At 39.1% G+C, this 20,981-nt stretch overlaps 1 protein-coding gene across 3 annotated transcripts in view; it reads left to right on the top strand.

The window, feature by feature from the left end:
• The window catches only part of LOC140195408 (inactive phospholipase C-like protein 2), a 230,596-nt gene that overhangs the window by 185,719 nt on the left and 23,896 nt on the right, over positions 1–20,981 (top strand). For 2 of the 3 annotated variants that reach the window (XM_072253650.1, XM_072253649.1), the window contains exon 4: positions 17,259–17,334. In XM_072253650.1, the coding sequence (XP_072109751.1) occupies positions 17,259–17,334 (76 nt within the window). Of the gene's footprint in view, positions 1–3,216; positions 4,057–17,258; positions 17,335–20,981 lie in introns of those variants that run through there. The other variant, XM_072253651.1, reaches the window with a different exon arrangement.

A 20,981-nucleotide genomic window follows, 5' to 3' on the forward strand; every position in this document is an offset into this window, starting at 1 on the left:
TCCTTTTTATTGAATTAATCTGTGTTCAGATTTTCTATAACCATTGTTTCTTTTGGTCTACTATTTAGCCTATAGGACTTCTTTTTGTTTACTTGCTACTTCCTGTGCAGATTTAGTAATACACCCTTTACTCAAGAGAATCTTCGACACCTGGGCCATTTTTGACCCAGCTGATTACTCCTGCAGTCACATGGTAAGTGACACTGATTAGTAATGCTCACTAGGTGCAGAGGAGGGTTTCTTCAAACGGATATTTATTCAGACTGGATGTATGTCTGTGGCTGTTGCACTCCTTGTTACAAGTTGTAGTATATAGTACTTGGCTAGTTGTGAACCTGCCTTCAAGTGCTGCAAAAATCTCTTTAACATTATTTCGAAGAGACCTCAGGACAAAGTTATATATTTTATTACCAAAATGGCTGTTGAATGCTGTTATATTACATATTCACATGTACTTTTTTACATACACTTTAATGTTTTTTACATAGAAAGATGCAAGGTTTATGTGGGTGAAGGATATTGCAGAGAAAGTGACCAGAGAGAATTTTGAATTTGAATTTTGAGGGAATAGAAACTGAAGAAAGAAGGTAGGTGATAAACTGGTGGAATTTCTCTGGATAGGATATAGGTGGAAAAGTTTTTAATAAGCTGGAGCTCATGAGTGGAGGCTATGAGAGCTTTGGATATTATAGGCAGGAAAATTATGGCAGATGGGCTGAAGAGTGTAAAAGTGGGTTCTGTTTTAAAATCTGGAAGTAGCTTGGGTTTTTAATGTGGAGGTGAACTAGAGAGATCCTCAATTCAGTATTATGGTTCTTGTGAATCTGGTTCTGCTAGGTTTTAAATTTATAGATGTCAGTAGGCTAAGTGTGCTTGAAGGATCATCATGCAAGAAGGAAAGTTGATCTGTATTGGAGTGCATGTTATTCACAGGACTTAATTTGAAGGCATTTTAAAATGATGATTCATTTTCAGTGCAACCATTTATTTGAACATAGATCTCAGGGGCCTCAAATCTATCAGAGAAGATAATCTCTGCAAACCAATCCCGCAAACTCCAGAGAAAATTCACATGCAAAACATGTTTGGCATGTTTTTAGTAAGTACATGTTCGGCACAGCATCGTGGGCCAAAGGGCTTGTATTGTGATCTAGGTTTTCTATGTAAAACGGGCCCATAGCAAGAAAGAAGGCTGCGAGGATCTTTTGCAATAGTGGGACTACATATACTTTGAAGACCCATTTAAGTGGAATATTGGAACATAAGTTTTACAGTGGTGTTGTAAAGGGGTTTTGATTTGTGTCCACACAAAAGGAAGGACAGCTGAGTATTGATCAAGGGAGACTATCTGCAGTGACTGGGGGGTCCTGTAAGGGTGTATAGTCACAAAATCAGACTAAAGTCTCTACATGTGGAGGATGGTAGAAATTTGGAATACCCTTTTGTTCCTTTTGATTCATTCACAGGATGTGGACAACACTGGCAAAGGCAGCATTTATTACCCATTTTATTTAAAAGTCAATTGTATTAACATGTTTCTGTTGTCTCATACTGCCCATACTGGGTACAATGACAGATTGCCTAGATATTAGTGAACAAGTTGAATTTTTAACAATTATTAGTGGTTCATGATTACCTTGCTTGGCATTAGTTCTTATTGCAATTTTATTTATTTGTTAGTAGTTAGATTTGAAGCTGGCATTTTGGGATTTGAACTCTGAACTCTCGATCAAGAATCTCATCTAATAACTTCACCACCACCACTACATCCAATGCAGCAGTTGATACTCGATCGCTGTTCATTTTAAATCATAATATACTATAAGAAACACAGGGAAAAGCTGAGAAGATGACAGGGGTTATATGAGTATGGTTTTGTTGAATGGCACAAACATACTCGAGGGTTAAATGGCTAATTTATGCTCCTAAAAAAATTATTAACTACTTGGTGCTCAAAAGAGGACCAGAAGCAAGTAAAGCCAAGGTATCTCTAAATTTACAGGGAAATATTAGAAAGAAGAAGACACATGCATTTGGATTCTTATTTGCCTCAGATGATAGGATTTTTTGGAATTATTGAGGAGAACACAAGGAGCTCAGAAGTGGAGACAGTTAGAGACAGAGCTAAGTTCAATGACCTTTCAGTGCACTGATAGATCATCAGGTAGTCCGGAAATGAGATCTCAAGAATTGCTGCCTGAGGCCCGCTTGCTGCTTTGTAGGCTGGCCAAGACAGTTCACTTGTACCCATGGGGCTGCCAAAAGTAAGTGCAGCTGCAGAAACAGTGGGTGTGGTAAGTGCGAGGAATGGGCCAGAGCAAAGCATGATCTGGTTCAAAGGGTTTATCACAGCAAGGACAGATGGCTGAGCTCATAGAATCAGTGGTTTGGACATATTTAATATTTAACCTGGGATGCATTGAGAGGCTTGGCCAGACAAAACAAAAAGAGGTAGATCCATGCACAGGCAGAACACATTACAATGCACATCAAAGAGCAGTTTGTGAAATTACAATGCAGGTTTTGAGGACCATCAGAGGAGGGGCTTAAAAATGTTAAAACACTACCTAAATCTACAGGAATGGCAGTGAAATGCAAGTCAGTGAGGAGAGAAATCTGGTGTGCACATTCTAGCAGGGTCAGGAGGAATGAAGATTTTAAGTCTGACTTGAAAGTGGGAAACAAAGTTTGAAGTTACATAGCATCACCGGATGGAGAGCTAAAAGAGAAGTGAGAAGAAAGCAGAGTGAGCACATATTGGAAGAGTGATAGAGACATTACATAAATCTAACATCTAGGCAGTGCTTGAAAATTGTTTTACAGTTAGTTGATAGTAAGACAGAGGATGCAATGTTATTTATTAATGATCAATGTGGAATCCAGGAGACAGTAGCTCCATGCAGCGACAGGAAGCCTGAATTTACCATCTGACAGGAAAGTATTGACAAATGATATTTATATTATAAATATTGATGTTTAAACATGTCTCAAGCTATGGCACAAGGACTTAGATCAACTCACATAGGACATTTCTGCCAAGAGTATGATTTGTACTGATCTAAAAATATAGAGTTCTTCAATCAAAAAGAATGTACAGGGCGCCATAACATTCTCACTTTTTTATCAAAATATTCTTAATCATAGTGAAAACTATGTATAAAGTTGTTATTCATTTTCCATTTGATTAATTTTATTCAAATTTATGTTTATTAATAGAAGACAGAAGAGGCAGCAGAAGCTGGAATCTGGAGCAAAAAACAAACTGCTGGAGGAACTCAGTGGGTCAGGAAGGAAGTTGCCGGTTGACATTTCCAATCCAAAAATATACCAAAATGTGCTTAAGATGTGAAGTAATCCAGAGAAAGGTTGCAACCCAAAATGTTGACTATCCACTTGGCTCTGATGTTGCTGCCTGACCTACTAAGCTCCTCCAACAGCTTGTTTTCTGATTGTCGAGAGGTTGCCAAGAAGAATTCTGTGACCATAAAAATGGCTATTATGGTTTCCCCCCTTGCATTATTTTCTTATTGCTGATTCTCTTCTGTTGTGAGAATTTCAGTTTTCTTTTGAGAGGTTAAGCTGTGTACATTCAAATCCAAACTACTTGTTATGAAGGACAGAAGAAAGACGTGGATGCTGGAAATCTGGATCAAAACATTCTAAATGCTGGAGGCATTCAGTGCCTTCGGCACCATCTATGAAGGAAAATCAGCAATTGGAGTTTTGTGCCAGGATTTTGCTACAAAACATTAACTGTTTACTCCCCTGACATGCTGAGCTCCTCCAACATTTTGTGCCTACTGATAATTGTTATGGATCAATGTTTTCTCCACCTTACCTCTACGTCATTTCCCATTGTTACTGATCTTTCAGTCATTTCTAACTCCTTAATGACTTTAAGTACCTCTGCAAGTTTCCTCTTGCCTCTTCAGCGAACAGTCGCATTTTTTGGTGTGTGATTTGTACATACCTAAAAATTTGTAGATTTAGTTCTAACTTTTTTATGTTATTGAATGTTATATGTGTGTTTTGTGTACTACAGTGTTTTACATCCTGGTTCAGAAAAAATGTTGTCACTTTTGTTGGTATACATGTACAGTATATAGTTAAATGACAATAAACTTGACTGGACTTGACTAGCTCATGACTGCAACTCCTCCTTCATGGGATTATTCTAGTAAGTCTTCAACATTTTCTTGGCCACCTTGAAGTGTAATGTCAGGAATTCAATGTAATACTTCAGCTTGGGATAAAGTAGCATTTTATGTAGGGTTAGCATAACATAGTAGCTTTATACACCAAGCCTTTTGTTCCTACAACTTTAAATCAACTACTCCCTTTCTGCCCCCTCTCTATATTTATATATCTATTTTTAAATTATATTATTTGATATGTATTTTCTCTCCTCCATCTCCCTAACAAATATATCTCTTCATGCACAAACAAGAGAAAATCTGCGGATGCTGTGCTGCTATCTCTTCATGCTTTGCTGCTGTGAATTTTAGTCACTACACATTCTCAGCTGTCTGTCTAAATACCCTTGAAATCTTTTTGGTTTACTCTATTTTTAAGGCGGTCTAGACACTTTTGTATTATCTGGAACATATCCAAATCATCTCCTGTGGCTTCTAAATCATTAACTTGAATCAAAGCACAATAAAGTTGCCATCGATCTTGGGAAACTGCTAGGTATTCCTTTTTACAATTTGCAAAACAGCCAATCTTAACAATCCTCTCTTTTTAGAGAGAAAAACAAACTGCAGATATTGGAAATCTAAAATAATAACAGAAAATGCCAGAAACACTTATCAAGTCATGAAGCATCTGTGGGAAGAAAAACAGAGCTATCATTTTAGGTCTATCCTTTAACCAATTTACTATCCATGTTACAACTGCCAATTTCTCTACTGGACTTTGCTAATAAACCAAATATCTGGCATATTGTCAAACATAACATTTGTGAATAAATTACGAGTTACCTAAAAATGGGGTTTGAGTATGTCTCAGACTCACCATCTATTTACTCAAAGATGACATTTCTAAAAGAGAAAAAAATTCTCACCTATAAATGTGCCACAAAGTTTTCAAGAATGTAAGTGGCTGTTTGATTAGTAATCAAGGCTCTCTTAAAAGTCCTTACTGGGAATTTCTATAGGAAGCCTCTAAATTAGCATATTCAAATTGGTGAAAGACTTGGAGCAATTTAGTGACACTATTATCTAATTTTATTTCAATGTTCCATTGAAGTCACTGGGCCAATTGAATTTTATTTCTTACATCCTTCACGTACATGAGGAGTAAAATCTGTACGTTTTTTTAAAATGTCAGCATCTGCGGGTGAGGTGCCGGAGGATTGGAGGATAGCTCATGTTGTTCCGTTGTTTAAAAAAGGCTCTAAAAGTAATCCGGGAAATTATAGGCCAGTAAATTTGACGTCGGTAGTAGGTAAGTTATTGGAAGGAGTACTAAGAGATAGGATCTACAAATATTTGGATAGACAGGGACTTATTAGGGAGAGTCAACATGGCTTTGTACATGGTAGGTCATGTTTAACAAATCTGTTAGAGTTTTTTGAGGATGTTACCAGGAAAGTGGATGAAGGGAAGGCAGTGGATGTTGTCTACATGGACTTCAGTAAGGCCTTTGACAAGGTCCCGCATGGGAGGTTAGTTAGGAAGATTCGATCGCTAGGTATACATGGAGAGGTGGTAAATTGGATTAGACATTGGCTCAATGGAAGAAGCCAGAGAGTGGTGGTAGAGAATTGCTTCTCTGAGTGGAGGCTTGTGACTAGTGTTGTGCCACAGGGATCAGTGCTGGGTCCATTGTTATTTGTCATCTATATCAATGATCTGGATGATAATGTGGTAAATTGGATCAGCAAATTTGCTGATGATACAAAGATTGGAGGTGTAGTGGACAGTGAGGAAGGTTTTCAAAGCTTGCAGAGGGATTTGGACCAGCTGGAAAAATGGGCTGAAAAATGGCAGATGGAGTTTAATACAGACAATTGTGAGGTATTGCACTTTGGAAGGACAAACCAAGGTAGAACATACAGGGTAAATGGTAAGGCACTGAGGAGTGCAGTAGAACAGAGGGATCCGGGAATACAGATACAAAATTCCTTAAAAGTGGCATCACAGGTAGATAGGGTCGTAAAGAGAGCTTCTGGTACATTGGCCTTTATAAATCAAAGTATTGAGTATAAGAGTTGGAATGTTATGATGAGGTTGTATAAGGCATTGGTGAGGCCGAATTTGGAGTATTATGTGCAGTTTTGGTCACCAATTTACAGGAAGGGTATGAATAAGGTAGAAAGAGTGCAGAGAAGGTTTACAAGGATGTTGCTGGGACTTGAGAAACTGAGTTACAGAGAAAGGTTGAATAGGTTAGGACTTTATTCCCTGGAAAGTAGAAGAATGAGGGGAGATTTGACAGAGGTATATAAAATTATGATGGGTATAGATAGAGTGAATGCAAGCAGGCTTTTTCCACTGAGGCAAGGGGAGAAAAAAACCAGAGGACATGGGTTAAGGGTGAAGGGGGAAAAGTTTAAAGGGAACATTGGGGGGGGGCTTCTTCACACAGAGAGTGGTGGGAGTGTGGAATGAGCTGCCAGGTGAAGTGGTAAATGCGGGCTCACTTTTAATATTTAAGAAAAACTTGGACAGGTACATGGATGAGAGGTGTATGGAGGGATATGGTCCAGGTGCAGGTCAGTGGGACTAGGCAGAAAAATAGTTCAGCACAGCCAAGAGCCAAAAGGCCTGTTTCTGTGCTGTAATGTTCTATGGTTCTATGGTTATGTCTCCATCTTAATGTGCAATGTGCAATCATAGTAATTTATAATAACTTATAATAAATAGAACAGTCAATGTAACATAGAATACACTCAAATCAGCGTGAGTTTATCAGTCTGATGGCCTGGTGGAAGAAGCTGTCCCGGAGCCTGTGGGTCCTGGCTTTTATGCTACGCTACCATTTCCTGGATGGTAGCAGCTGGAACAGTTTGTGGTTAGGGCGACTCAGGTCCCCATCAGTGAACTCAGGGGCATCCTCATTATGGAAGACATTCCAGCCAATGTCATTGAAGCAGTCCTGCAGCATGGAGGCTGACTGGTTGGACCAACAATGGACGGTTTTAACTATGGCCACCTCTTGTTTCAGCTTCTGCCTATATGTCGGCAAAAGCAGGATCGAAGAGTGATCTGATTTTCCAAAAGCTGGGCGAAGGAGAGCTTTGTAAGCGTTGCGGAAGGGAGCGTAGCAGTGGTCAAATGTGTTATCTCCACAAGTACTCACCTGGATGTGCTGACAAAACTTCAGAGAGACTTTTGTCAACGACACTCGATTAAAGTCACCGGCGACAATGAAGACAGCCTCTGGGTGTGCAGTCTGGGTGTGTTGATGGTCTCGTACAGTTCCTTGACAGCCAGGTCAGTATCAGCTTGCGGCGGAATGTACATCGCTGTGATGATAACAGCCATGAACTCTCTAGACAACCAGTAGGGCCTGCACAGCAGCACCAGGTATTCCAGGTCTGGAGAACAAAAGGATTTGAGTGCTTGCACATTCCGGGGGTCACACCAAGCATTGTTGACCCTGAAGCATACCCCTCCTCCTTTACTCTTCCCAGAGGGGTTTTTCAACGTGTCCACCCAGAACAGGGAGAATCCAGCAGGCTCGATGGTGTGATCCGGTATCTCCACTATCAACCAGGTCTCCACGAAGCACAAAACGTTGCAATCCTTTGTTTCATGCTGGTAGGAGGTTCTGGCTCTCAATTCACAAAGCTTGTTGTCCAGGGACTGAACGTTGGCCAGGAGTGTGCTAGGGAATCAATAACCTGAAGGTTCCCTTTGTTTCAAAAAAGAAAGAAAGCATTAGCATAGTACCTGATTTAAAACATCCTGATGTATGTTCAGGATAGGTATCCGGACTTCCTTGAATTAAAACTTGTAGATGTTTTGATGTGTAGTTGCAGGACAGTACTGGGGATGTTCTCATTTGTGGATTGCTGTTAGGTTTGAAGTTTAAGAAGTGAGTGACAAAGAGAGAGAGATATCATTAAATTGAAGCAACATCACTGATTTTTTGAAAATTATATCTTTTCATTCTTAGCTTCAAATCATTGAAGTGGGTCAAAGTTACCGGAAACAGCTAAGATGTTTCAAAGATGCGTCATTAAAATTCTGAAGAGGTTACAGGTTGCACTTGGTTGCATTGGCTGGTCTAGATTCGTCTGCTATGGTTCAGTAAAGTAGGAATCTACCTGCTCCCCTGTTAATGAATTCTAAAGGCCATTCTGATCATATTTGAAAATCACCCACTCCTTTATCAATGGGTTCCTCTGAAGTGATGCAGATCTCACTGCCAACATTTCAAATGATATATTAAAAATATTAGTTGCCTTTTTTCTTTCTTTCCTAAATATTTATAAATTCTCTTGCCAATTTTCATAACTGTGCAGGATTTTCTGATCCTGTTCCAATATTCTCAATCACTGCTGTGGCGATCTCCGATTATTTCCTTATCACTCTCATCTCCTTGTTCCTCTCATTCTGTTTGCATCTACCCCAGAAAAAAATAAGCACCACCAAATTGTTTTCAACTTAACATTTGAAATCTTAACCTCCTAGTCTTCTTCTCTCTTGTGGTCACAATGATGTTGCAGCTTTTGATTTAGTCAGCCATTTCCTCTAATCCAAAGGTTCCCAACCTTTTTAATGCCATGGACCGGTACCATTAAGCAAGGGATCTGTGGAGCCCAGGTTGGCAGCCCCTGCTCTAATCCATCTTTGGTATCCTTTTTCACTGTAAAACTGCAATTTCATTTGAGCTAGGCATTCTCCTAGTACTGCTCTCAACTTTGGGCAGAGAGCTGAGCATATGTTATGGATATGCTGAGTAATGTATTGTTCAATCTGTATGGATTATTTCAAATACTAACAAAGCCCTGCTCTGCACTTCCACAATTGCTTCGTACTGTGGGATAATCCTGGTGAACAAGAAAACAAAAGAAATTTACAACACAGAAGGAGACAATTCAGTTCATTATATCTTTGTTGTTCAAAAAAAGTGCTTCCAAGACCTGTCCTAACACTGCCCTAGATCATTGATACTGCAAGTCACATTCTTTGCAGTGACATCCAAGCATTTTTTAAATTATGATGAGTTCCAAGTCCCTGCCATTCTTTGTGCAGAAGTATTTTTCCTCATTTTGTCTCTAATCTTTCTATTATTAAGCCTTGGCTTCCTTTCTAACCCCACCAGATCTACACTGAAATGTTTATTTTTCCTGCATTTACTACTCTTCACTTCTAACAAGCACAAAGGACCCATGGATTTTTTTCACCAAGCTAGGACAAAGTGTTTAGTAGTCTCTATTACTTCCCCTCCATCTTTGTCAACTCAGCCTGCACTCACAAAGTGTCAGTTTGGGTTGACAAAGGGCAGAAGAAATTAAAAGCAGCAAAGTGTTTCTGAACCCTGAAGTTTATATACAGAAGCCTCAAATACGAATCTATTGAGGAAATTTTAAACTTTTATAAAACATGGAGCTATTGCAACCAGTTCTGGTCACTATATTTTAGAAGGACCTGCCCAAGGGAGGTGTGGAAGGAATTTATTAGGATGACAGTAGCAGTGAAGGATTTCAGAAAAGGTAGTTGAAGGGGGCATGGAAGACCATAACAGGATTAAATGGGTAAACAAAAAGAACTGTTCCCTTCAGCAGATGGTTCAAGGAACAAAGGACACAGATTTAAAGTGAAGGGCAGAAGGAGGAGCAGGGGGTGGGAGGGGGCAAGGCAGCAGGGAAAGAAATATCTCTACATGGTGCATGATTATGATTTGGAGCCTGTTGCCTGAGAGATTCTTGGAAGAAATGAAACAACATTCTGAAAGGGAATTGGATAGCCACTTGAGGGAAAATAATTTGCAGGGTGACAGGGAATGCTAATGGGAAATGGTGGGAGTAGGGGTGGAGTTGGACAGGCTACCACAGTCTACAGTAGTGGAGGCAACCTGTGCCAATCTGTTTCAGCACTGTGGTAATTCAATGATGTTGTAATTAAATTTCAACGGACCATCTCGGTTTGCCACTCATTCCAGTCTCACATTTTCTGTGCAAAACACTGATCCAGGAACAAGAAGACACTGCCACTGTGTAACTACAATGATATTTTCCCAAAACCTCATTGAAAATATGCTTAGAACCATTCATGGCCATAGAAGCTAGACCACAGAATTCTAAGTAAGAATGACTGTCATTCAGTCAATGTCGATATCAATTAAAAATGTTCTGCTTCTGCATAGATCTGCACAGCGTGTTCACTTTTCTCATAGTCATAGTCATTGTCATAGTCATACCTTATTGATCCCGGGAGAAATTAGTTTTCGTTACAGTTGCACCATAAATAATAAATAGTAATAAAACTATAAATAGTTAAATAGTAGTATGTAAATTATGCCAGGAAATAAGTCCAGGACCAGCCTATTGGCTCAGGGTGTCTGACCCTCCAAGGGAGGAGTTGTAAAGTTTGATGGCCACAGGCAGGAATGACTTCCTATGACGCTCTGTGTTGTATCTCGGTGGAATGAGTCTCTGGCTGAATGTATTCCTGTGCCCAACCAGTACATTATGTAGTGGATGGGAGACATTGTCCAAGATGGCATGCAACTTGGACAGCATCCTCTTTTCAGACACCACTGTCAGAGAGTCCAGTTCCATCCCCACAACATCACTGGCCTTACGAATGAGTTTGTTGATTCTTTTGGTGTCTGCTACCTTCAGCTTGCTGCCCCAACACACAACAACAAACATGATAGCACTGGCCACCACAGGCTCGTAGAACATCCTCAGCATTGTCCGGCAGATGTTAAAGGACCTCAGTCTCCTCAGGAAATAGAGACAGCTCTGACCCTTCTTGTAGACAGCCTCAGTGTTCTTTGACCAGTCCAGCTTATTGTCAATTCGTATCCCCAGGTATTTGTAATCCTCCACCCTGTCCACACTGACCCCCTGGATGGAAACAGGGGTCACCGGTGCCTTAGCTCTCCTCAGGTCTGCCACCAGCTCCTTAGTCTTTTTCATATTAAGCTGCAGATAATTCTGCTCACACCATGTGACAAAGTTTCCTACCGTAGCCCCGTACTCAGTCTCATCTCCCTTGCTGATGCATCCAACTATGGCAGAGTCATCAGAAAACTTCTGAAGATGACAAGACTCTGTGCAGTAGCTGAAGAGCTCAATATATTAAGCTCTTACCATGAAGTAGGATTCCTGAAATCTCTGTCATGTGCCTATTAAGTGAAGTGAGGAAAAGAAATATTCTCACAGATGCATCATGAATAGATAATCCTCTGTCATTGAAGTGTCTGCATGCAGCAAAACCACTCCAGCATGATACTTTCAAAGAAAGGTCATTAATGACCTCTTCGTTGAAGAGACTCATTTCTCATTTATATTCACTGCAATATTTTTCAATTTGACACTTAGTAGTCAATTTTTTTCAAAAATTAGATATAAAGAGCTATGAGTAAATTTAATCTTCTGTTTATTTCAGTGGGGTATTTTATTTAATTAATATTTGCTTTGGCCTCAGTAGCTAACTAAGTTTGATAAGTTACTGGGGGAATTTAATTCTGTCAGTGGAACTGAATTAACCTGTATTAAAAGCAAGTTGGAATTTATCTGAAATTTGGTGTACAAATTTGGTTTTGCACAATTAAATGGTAAATATATATGAAACAAACCATACTTAAGAAATATATTAAGTATTTATTATCTTTATATTCAACTTCGAGAACTGTGAAAAGAAGGCTTCCAGAGCAATGGTGTCAAAGATATTTACATTATTAGCTTAGGCAAGGGATGAATGAATTTATCCAATTAGCAGATTAGTTCCCAGATTTGAAGGGTTAATCCATGTCTTGTTTAAAATGGGTAATCTCCAAAACCATAACAATTGACCTCACAACCCTAAAAATATTACTTATTTATAATATTAATAGTCATTAGTTTTAAATTTGATTCTCTTGTAAATAACACAAGTTTAATTTTTGCATTAGTTAAACACTTAATTAAAACTGCTACTATTAAAACCATTTACTGATGTCTTAAAACAAAATACAGAGTGAGTAAAAGGTGCCAGGCACATGCTGATAGGGGTGGGAGTGGGAAGAGTGGCTTTTGTTAGTTTGCTAATCTGAATTCTTTCAATAGACAGATTCAAGATAAAGTTCAGTTTTATTTTTGTAATTTGATGTTTTTAAGAATTAACAAATTCCTTGAGCTTCACATATTTCTCTGGTAGTGCAACCTATTATCTCTTCTGTGTATTTTACAGAAATAGTGTTTCTAGGTTATTTTTAGGAAACATTCAGGATGGACAAGAATGGTAATCTCAAATAAAGACAAAAAAATCAAGAGTTATAAACTTTAGCTTTGTGTTGCTTTCAGCTAATAGAAGTTTGTTTTGTTCAGAGGTACTCCTTTGAAATGGTTGAGGATATTTCAGTATATTTAATGCAGGTTGTTACTGTTATTAAAGAACATACTGTATAGTGCTTCACTGTTGTACCCAGCATGGTCTAAAAACAGCATTGCAATGATTACCACTTAATACAGTATATTTTAGTTTTATAGTAACAGAACAGGCAAATCAAACAACATCTGTGGCGAGAAAACTGAATTAATGTTTCTTCCAGTGAAGACTTTATCTGGACTTTACTTTTTGTTTTCGTTTCAGATTATCACCATCTGCACACTGTGCTTTTAATTTATATTTTAAAGATGTTAATTAAAAGCTAACTATTGGCCAGGACGCAGAAATTCCCCTGTCATTCTTTGAAATAGTAGCTTAAGTGGACAGACAGAACTTGGCTTAACATCATACAAAAGACACCTCTGTCAAGTCTGTGTTTGCTTGATATGAGCTGGGTTGTTATTTCTGTATGCAGTGGCTTGCTTTATAACACTTTCTATGACATTCCATTTATGTATGCTATTTACTTGTTTTTTGGGTGGCAGTTTGGAGATAAATCTTTACCAAAGGAGATGTAAGGCCCATCTTCCCTTCACTAGCCTCCAGATCACCCTTGGGCAAGGCCTTAGCCTCCCTCCCCCTCACCGATCACAGTCACATGAAACTGTGGGAGTAATTGGTCGATGGTTGTATAAGCAGCTGGTGCATATCACAAATCCTGGTTAAGCAACCACTGACGCCAGGCAGACAATCTCTGAAGAGTATTGATAATGGCTGGGGTCACCCGTCTTGTGAAGACACTGCCCAGAAGAAGGCAATGGCAAATCAATTCTGTAGAACAATTTGCCAAGAACAATCATGGTCAAGACACGACACATAATAAATGAATGGACCTACCTGTTTGGGGACAGCACACCCAAGTCAAAGCAAGGTCATTTCCCATGGTGGCTGAAATGCAGATAGAAGAATAAAGGTATATTGCATTTACTGTATAGCAAAGTATTGGTGTGCAAAACTCGACTCTGCCTGCTGCTATCCGACAGGAGAGAATGAAGTGCAGAGCATAAGTAATCACTGTCGTACATCAGTGGACAGCAAACTTGAGAAGTTGCTGATTCCCTTAGTCATTGTTCAGAAAGAGCACCATGGAAATCGTCACATTAATGACTGTTGTGCCTCTATGTTATGGCAGCTGGCAAATTTCAGCAGAGAAGTCTCATGCACTGTTCCACACCAAGGTTCAGGGAAGAGTACTGCACCTTAGATATCCTGCATGTTTGCAGGGACCAGCTGTCAGACCTTGTCGCTTTTCCAGAAGATACAAAAGCCTGGACGCACGTATGATAAGATTTACTGTTTACTGCCTCTTTATGACCTTGCACTTTATTCACTACCTGCACTGTACCTTCTCTGTTGTTGTTCTTTATTCTGCATTTTGTAACTTTACCTTGTACTACCTCAATACACTGTGTAATGATCTGATCTGTATGAACAGTACGCAAGGGAACTTTTCACTGTATCTCGGTATATGTAACAATAATAAACCAATTCCAATTCCTCAAGCAGCTTCTCTTGCCCTCCTTGCTCTCTGCTTGTTTTCCAACTCATGGTGCAGTCCATACAAATACTGGAGAGCTTCAGTTCATGCCATAGTACTCAGTAAAAATTTAGAACCTTTAAAACTTTACATTTTAAACTGAAACAATTACTTTTTTTCATTTGAGGAAGCCCTTAGTTAAAGATTACATGAATGATCAAACTGGTTGGATGATGCCTGTGTTCTAAAAGAATTTAGAATTTAAAAAAATTGTTTCAGCGCTATGAACTGCTTTATAGTTCTGAGAATGAATCATAACAAGGGGTGAAGCAGTAAGTGAAGATGGAAGGAACAATAAAATATGAATGACAACCAAATAAACAGGAAAAAACATGAATTGGACCACTAAATACCAAACAATTAACTTATACCAGGCAAAATACCCAATCAGTGGATAGAAATGGGAGTGGGGAACATGATTAGGAAACTGGCCATTTGGAAACAGGTTGAAACCTGCAAGAGTTTCAGAAGTCAGCCAAGACAACATGGAGGTGGAGCAGCTATAGTTTATTAATAGATTTAAACCATACGCAGAGTTAAATTTCACAAGAGACACATTAGCAAAACTACATTGCCAGGTTTTGCTGGGAAGAATTACAGTGATGGGATTCTCTTTTGACTGTTTTTAAGAGGAACATCAGGCATTTTTTTAATATCTTGTCATAATTTGTGGTATTCTAGCTACTATGATGGATTGATAATGAAGTAAAGTTTTCTCCTCATCTTGTGACTTGCCTCTTTTTCAACCGATTTTGTGAACGATTGATATTTGTTAAATATTGATGTTCATCTGGATCTCATCAAGGTCTTCCTTTCTGTTATTCAGAGCATGGATGGCTGTGCTGGAAGTTTTCATCAGTAGCACACTAGAATACTTAGCTCTTCCAGCTTGTGAGATACCTAAGCAATATGTACAACCATCCCAGCTTTATCTTACAAGCCCAGTGAAAGTCCAACACTTCCTCAGGAACCAAAAGAAGCGCTCCTGCTCTTTAAGGCTCATGAAAAGTCCTCCAAGAAGAGTTTACCAATAACCTACATAGACTTGTAATCAAATAATAACAGGACAAGGAGAGGAAGCTCATTGGATAGGAAATGTTGAGCATAGTATGCCCCAAACACTGGAAAATAGGACTAGCTCAAGTGGACAACTTGGTTGGCATGGGCAAGTTGGGCCAAAGGGCCATTTTCAGTGCTGTGTAACCACGTGGCCTATTCTCATGCAGGCTGGAAATACTCATCAGGGTAGGCAGCATCAGTCATGAGACAATTAAAGGCAATACTTGAGGTTGACATCTGAAATCAAACTGGTAAAAATTTGTTATTTAACTGGTTACGAGCCACCCTAACCCAGCCTGGCCTATGCGTGAGTACAATGTGGCTGCATCCAAAGGCTGCTGTTGTCCCTTCCCCATCTGCAGAAAGAAGAATCTGAGCTTAAGTTAGAACATGAACAAAGAACAAACAGTACAGCACAGGACAGCTCCTTAGTCCCTCAACTTTGGCCAGATTAATTAAACTAGTCATTAAATGCCTCACTAAATTAATCCCTTCTGCTCCCATGATGTCCATATGTGTCCATCCTCTGCACATTCTTAAACACTCCTGTCATGTTTCCACCTCTGGCACTCACCACTCTAGCAGACACTCACCACTCTCTGTGGAAAATAAACTTCTCCCACACATTTCCTTTGAACTTACACCTTTTAACTTAAGTTCATACCCTCCAATATTAGATATTCAACCCTAGGAAAAAGATGACAGCTGACTGTTCCATCTATGTCTCTCACAATCTTATAAACTTCTGTCATGTATCCTCATGGCCTCTGCCACTCTGTAGAAAACCACCCAGCTTTGTCCTTGTAGCGGCATCTTGATAAACCTCTTATGCACCCTCTCCAAAGCCTCCACATTCCTCCCAATAATGGGCACCCAAATTAAATGCTGTACTGCAAATGCAGCCTTACTAGAGTTTTGTAAAGCTGCAATAAAACTTTCTGACTCTTGAACTCATGTCTTGACCAATACAGGCAAGCATGCCATATGGCTTCTTTACCACCCTAACAACCTGTGCAGCCATTTCGAGGGGGAGTCCTCCCAATTGACACTCATGAGAACTGCTGCAGGATTTCTTCTTAGCAGATCACAAGCCCCTGCCCCCACCAATGGCCCCTTCACATCGCTGTAACATTAAAGGTGAAATGAGAGAGGAGGGAGACAAGAAAGGAAAGCAAGGGAGGAGGGAATATAGAATGGAGGGAGATGAACATATTCATATGCTAAGGCTGGCAGTGACTCTGAGACCATATTTTCCAACGTGGCTCACGGGTGACTGGTGACCACTCCTGACCTTTGAAACAAAGTGAAACGTCTCAGAGTGATCTTCCTACAACCACTGGCAACTCGCTGATGAGGCAGACATGCCCTTCCTTCAGTAAGGTTTCCCTCCCCAAATCACACCTGCAGCATTCCCTGCCCACAACCTGTCCATTACATTTAAAATATGGAATCAAAAACAATAAGTTGAATTCGGAAGTGGAAATAAAGTGATTGTTGAAGTTTCACTTTTGAACTGAATGGAAGTATTCCCCAAAGCCGACATTCAATATCTCAGATGTAAAAGTAGTAATGTGTCGTAAGTAGTAATAAACAAATTGAAAAACAAACATGAATAAATTAGTTTATTAATGCAGAAGGAGTGTTCTAACATTGAGGAAAGAAGAGAAAATATGCATTGTTGCCTCTTCTGTTTTTGCATAGAGAACTACCTTGAATGCTGAAAGGAGAAGGCAAAGAAGGGAAGACATTAGGTATGGTGTAAATAGGAAAGGATGATTCATTGAGTGTACATATTGGTGGCATTGAGGTTGAAGGAACTGTCATAGTTCTGAGAAGTTTGGGAAGGCATGAAACCAGGATGCACCTGCTCTACTAATGGTCTCTCCCTTGCTCTTTTACCATCACCCTAAAATTCTTACGACTGCATTTGTTTTACAGTAAAGCATCATTCATGGGCTGGAGATTGTGGACCTACAGTCAGGGTCACAGTTAAGATGGTGTGCACATCCTCATTATATCTTATACTGTTATTTTCAGGCAGGAGTGGTTTTAAAATGACTTAAATGTGTGGGTCAAGATATTAATTCACTTTGTGTTGTTTTTATATATTGTAGATGATCCAGACAACCAAAGCTCTGCTAGAAAATGGTGATGGAGTGTGTGAAAAGATAATGCAATGTCAAAGAGTAGGTATGTACAAATTTTTAAGTTGCTTCCTTAAAATGGTTTTACTACCTGCATAACAATTGAATTACTATTTGTGTATTTTTACAAGTTTTTATAATGAGTATATTTTAAATAATTAGCAGAGTTAAGGGTTGAATTAGATACAAACTAAATAGAACTTGTAATTCATTATATGCAAAGAAGGCATGTGACAGCAATTACTTTTCATTAGGAGTTTGAGAAGACTCGGTATGCCACCAAATACATTAGCGAATTTTTACAGAATGGAGAGCATTCTAACTTGTTTCATCAGCATCTAGTGTGGAGGGGCTACTGCATAGGATCGGAAAAAGCTGCAGAAAAATTGCAGACTCAGTCAGTTCCATCATGGGCACTAGCTGCCCAGCATTGAAGACGTCTTCAGAAGGTGATGTTTCAGAAAGGTGGCACCTATCATTAAGGATACCCATTATCCAGGACATGCCTTCTTCTCATTGTTACCATCAAGAAGGAGGTACAGGAGCCTGAAGGCACACACTCAACTTTTCAGGATCAGCTTCTTCTCCTCTGCTATCAGATTTCTGAATGGACAATGAACCCATATACACTGCCTCAATATTATCATTTTTTTTTTGGTTCTATTTTTGCACTGCTTACTTGATTTAATTGTTTAAAATATATTTCTTTTGTAATTTAGTTTTTATATTATTATGTATTGCAAGGTACTGCTGCCACAAAACAACAAATTTCATGACATATGCCAGTGACATTAAACCTGATTCCATTATTAGCTTACAGTGATGGAAGCAATGGTCTGAATAAATTGTTTTTGCAGTATCAGTAACTGAAATTTAAAATGGTGTCTCATCTAACAAAAAATCTCTTCCTATCACTTTGAATCCTAACTTGAATGGGGCAGCGCAGAAAGCTTGCTCACAAGTAGACAGAAGTTAGATTTTTCTAATGACTCTGTTTACTGAAAAACCTTCAATTATTCTGTCAAGCTCCCTTAGAATGTTATATACTTCAATAGGATCCCTCTTCCTTCTTGTAAACTCTAATCAGTATAAGCCTAAGCTGCTGAACTTTGTTCATCCTCATCATGCCAGGAGTGAACCTAGTTAATCATCTGCATTGCATCCATTGCAAGCTCATCTTTCTATGAAACCAAATTTCCTGGTGTAGTCACAGTAGCATCTATTAAGCTACATCAAAATTTTCATACTTTTATACTCTGTGCTCCATGTATAAAAGACTATCATTCTGTTAGCCCCCCCCCAATAATTGGCTCTACCTTCATGTTAAACTTTCATATTTTGTGTTCTATGACCCCCCCACCAAACCCTATGTACCATAACATCTTGTCTCACTCCATTTAAATAATGATCTTCTTTTTCATTCTCCCTTCCAAAGTGAATAATCTCACATTTTCCTCCTTCTTCTCCAGCTGCCAACTTCTTGCCCTTTGTAGGAGCTTTATGCCCTCATACAACCTGTTTACAACCTCTCTACACCCAAACAACCCAAGTGCAAATCTTTTGCCAACAGCTAGGGATATTAAAATCAGCTAACTGAATAAAACCAGAATAAAAATCTACCATGTGTTGAAATGACCATTATATATCAGATAGACATAAAGACAGATTTAGTTCACTAAAGTGAATCAGGGAAGGAAATCTGTGGTTCTTACCAAGGCTGATCTGTGTGACTGCAGCACACAGTTGGATTCTATGCTACCCTCCAGTAAACCATTCACTGATTGATCCACAACCTCAAGTGTATCAAGTACATAATATATTCAATAAGTTAGTTGTATTGGTTCTCCATCTGGAAAAGAACAACGACTTCCCTTTTTATATGTTCATGAGTGGTGACTTGTGTAGCAGCAGGTGCAAAAAGATTACAAAATGTTATGTTTGGCTGCATTTCACTACCCTTACGTAGTTTGAAAGTGTTAACAATTATGAAAAAAAACATTGAATTCAGGCTGAGGAAAAGCATTAAGCTTCAGTGATTCCATAAAATATTTTAATACCAGCACTGCCTAGCAACATGCATTGGTTTACTGCATCTTTTTTGTTCATGGTAGAATCTGTTGAAGCCATTGGGTACAATATTATGGAGTTCAGAATGTATCTTAATATTGAAGAATGTCATTACATCAAAGGACATCCTCTTACAATTTGCATTTGTATTGCACCTTCCATATAGTAAAACAACGAGGTTTTCCCACAGGAGCCCAATCAAACACTTCTGACACAGTGAGACTTGTAGAGAGAAGTTGCCAAGTGCTTGGTCAGAGGAGGGGGTTTGAGGATTGTGAGAAGAGGAGAATGTTGGAGAGATTTTGGGAGGAAAGCTCAGAGTGTGGGCCTAGATGTGACTTCTTATAAGGGAGCAGTTCAAATCCTCAAGCTCAGAATTGGAAAAGCACAGAGATTTTAGAGAGCTACAGAGCAGCAGTGCAGAAAGGATAATAAAGTGTTAGATCACTGGACTAGATCAAAATGAGTTACAATCCCTTGGCTGGATATTTAAAAGTCAGTTAATTTAATAAATCCATAATATAAGCCTGTTATCAGTAGTGATGACCATAAATCTGCCAGATAGTTCTAAACATACATTTGGCTTATCAATGTCCATTAAAGAAGAAAATTTGTAGTCCTTACCAAGCTAGTTTAAATGTGACTGCATCTTACACCAAGGAAGCTGACTCTCAATAACCCTCCAACAAACTGCTTATTGTTTTGATCCACAACATCAAGAGATGAGAAATAGCCTCCCAGTTGTTACAGCTGCCTAATATAGGCAAAGGTATACCCATACCCAGTTGATCATGCAAAGACTTCCTCATAAGTGAAAGCTGCTTTACAGACCAGATCACCTTTTGTCGTCAAGCAGTGTCTCTGATTCCTCCATCGAGTTATACAAATACATGTTGTCCCACAGTCAAGACCCATTGTATACTGTATGTATTCAGGAAGGGGTAATTAGAAGGCTATCTCTGGAACCCATGATGAATCCTAGAATCAACTTAAATGTAAGAAAATATTCTGCATATTATTACCTTCAAAGTGCACTCTCCAGCTAATAAATTTGTTGCCACCCTTGTTAGCATGGAAGAATAAGAGAGCAGAATGTTCTGTGCCTGGGGTACTTCAATGTTCACCAGTAAGATTGACCACCATTACCACCATGTTTAACCAAACTGCCAAAGTCTAGCAACACCGAAGAGGCTGGTGTCCTATGATGAGTTACTCAGCTTTCCACACAAGTTAGGAATGTGTTGGAATTCTCTCCATTTGGTTGGATGCATAGAGTGTCCTGGGTTGTAGCAAAATATGAAAAATATCATCATTCCTTCAACATGCTCCCTCCTTTTGGAACTCTGTAAGCAAGAGCACTTGTAAAGAGCACCTCTCCTCAGGGATTGCAGCCATTCAGAAAAGGTGGTTTGCCAGCACCTTTCCCAAAGCATTTACAGATAACTGTTAAATGCTGGCCTTTTCAGTGTTGCCCACATTCAGTAAATCAATAAAATAATGTTACTGAACACTTGAAAACATGGTTAAAGCTTTTAAAATTAAAGTTTGACCAGAATAAGTGAGATAGACAAATGGGACTTTGTGCGTGTCAGATAAATTGAAAGTTCAATTGGAGCAGGCATAAAC

The sequence above is a fragment of the Mobula birostris genome, chromosome 3 (genome assembly GCF_030028105.1).
Source record: "Mobula birostris isolate sMobBir1 chromosome 3, sMobBir1.hap1, whole genome shotgun sequence".
In the NCBI taxonomy this organism is placed as follows: Eukaryota; Metazoa; Chordata; class Chondrichthyes; order Myliobatiformes; family Myliobatidae; genus Mobula; species Mobula birostris.